The sequence below is a fragment of the Dreissena polymorpha genome, chromosome 10 (assembly GCF_020536995.1).
Source record: "Dreissena polymorpha isolate Duluth1 chromosome 10, UMN_Dpol_1.0, whole genome shotgun sequence".
Taxonomy (NCBI): domain Eukaryota; kingdom Metazoa; phylum Mollusca; class Bivalvia; order Myida; family Dreissenidae; genus Dreissena; species Dreissena polymorpha.
In genome coordinates this window covers 48551178-48552858 of record NC_068364.1, presented here as the reverse complement: position 1 = coordinate 48552858, position 1681 = coordinate 48551178, and the positions used below count along the sequence as shown (strand labels likewise).

Sequence of the window (1681 nt, the reverse complement as noted above, 5' to 3'; positions counted from 1 at the left end):
AACAAATACAAGTAGAAAAAGACGTGTTTGTTGTCATTTATTGTCACTAAACTTCTAGTATTAGGTAAATTTAACACTATGTTGCAAATAGGTTCTGTTGTTGTTGCTCCCCTTTGACGCAGTCAGTTCGTGCTCCCCTTTGACTATAGAACACAATCGTCTGCGAAATTGTCAACACCTCAAAATGTCTGACGAATTTGACAAAGTCAATTTCTCATTAAATTGGGATGAATTAAATAATGAACATGAGCAACAAGCAACTGAAATGGAATTAACACTAAGCCAGTTCCAGGAACAATATGGGTTTGATCCATCTATTTTGTTCACAAATGAAATTGAATTGACCATTGAGAATGAAATTAGCCCCAGTAGTAGGCCTAACGCACCATCCAGTAGCAATGTCTTCCCCCCAACTTTAGATCTGCATGAGAATAAAGATTTCTTAGATGTTAACCTCACTGATGTTGGTGATTTCATTGTCCAAAATGAAAATAAAAAGACTGTAGCGAAGACCTTGTCTGACATAAACAAATTTAAAAGGTTTCTAATGTCAAAATCTGAATCAAAAGAAATCCACCACATAGAACCAACTCTTCTTGATGAGTATTTGGCCACTTTCCTGTTGTCCCTTAAAAAGTCAAATGGCACAGATTTTGAACCAAGCTCCCTCCGTGGCATCATCGCTAGTGTTGACAGGTACCTGAAACGACATCGCTATGGATGTTCAGTCATGACAGGGACTGGAGCCCAATTTGCACTCACAAGGGACACCTACAATGCAAAGAAAAAAAGTCTTAAGAAACAGGTAAAATTGAGATGAACGGTTATAACTAAAAGAAACTTGGCAAAATAACATATTCAACAGAAAATGTATCATTTATCATTTTTTTTTTTTATGACAAAATTGTGAAATAATCCCAAGTGAAGTCTGTACGAAACTAATACCCTGTCGACATAAAGTTGCAGTTAATAAATAAGTCGAAAAGTCACATTAAAAGTAATACTGTAAGCCTACGAAAGATAGAATACTAAAAAAATAAATTTTAATACAAAAAATATAGTCGAAAAGTTAAATGAAACAGTATAATAAATATAAATCACCAATTTAGGGTATGGGAAACCGTCCTAGGGAGGCCCATCCGCTGAGTGATACCGACATCGATCTGCTCTGGGAGAAGGGGATCCTTGGCACCGAGTCTCCGAAGGCCTTGTTAAATACAATCTGGTTGAACAACTGCCTTCATTTTGGCTTGCGAGGAACAACGGAGCAATACAATTTGCGGTAAGAAACATTTTTAACACACAAAATATGTATCAATTTTTCTCATTATTTTTTCACCCCATTCACAAAGTACATCCGCTTCAACTTATATGCTGTATTTTATTATTGTTCATATCTCACATTAAAGATTCTTGTATTTTGTTAGGTGGGGGGACGTCCGCTTCCGTGTAGACTCGAATGGTGTCGAGTTGAACGAGCGGCAAACGAAAACGCGCACAGGAGAGAACATCGCTGACATAAGAAAAGTGTCTCCCAAGATGTTCGGCACTTCTGGACCAAGAAATCCCGTGTTAATTTACAAGCTGTACTCGAATATGCGTCCATCTGATTTTTCTTTAGATCAGCACCCTTTCTACCTGGCAACACGCACAATCGACACTGCATCCCAGTGGTTCTTGT

At 37.7% G+C, this 1681-nt stretch overlaps 1 protein-coding gene across 1 annotated transcript; it reads left to right on the top strand.

Moving 5' to 3' along the window:
* Nucleotides 1-384: 384 nt before the first annotated feature.
* On the top strand, nucleotides 385-1296 carry LOC127847530 (uncharacterized protein KIAA1958-like). Its single transcript, XM_052379539.1, has 2 exons — nucleotides 385-805; nucleotides 1110-1296. Exons 1-2 carry the CDS (start codon nucleotides 548-550, stop codon nucleotides 1284-1286), a joined length of 435 nt encoding a protein of 144 aa, XP_052235499.1. The 5' UTR covers nucleotides 385-547; the 3' UTR covers nucleotides 1287-1296.
* Nucleotides 1297-1681: the final 385 nt, after the last annotated feature.

Coding starts and splice junctions, on each gene's coding strand:
- LOC127847530 (XM_052379539.1), top strand. CDS start 548: ATGTCAAAATCTGAATCAAAAGAAATCCACCACATAGAACCAACTCTT. Junction 806..1,109: donor AAAAAAGTCTTAAGAAACAG/GTAAAATTGAGA, acceptor TCACCAATTTAG/GGTATGGGAAACCGTCCTAG.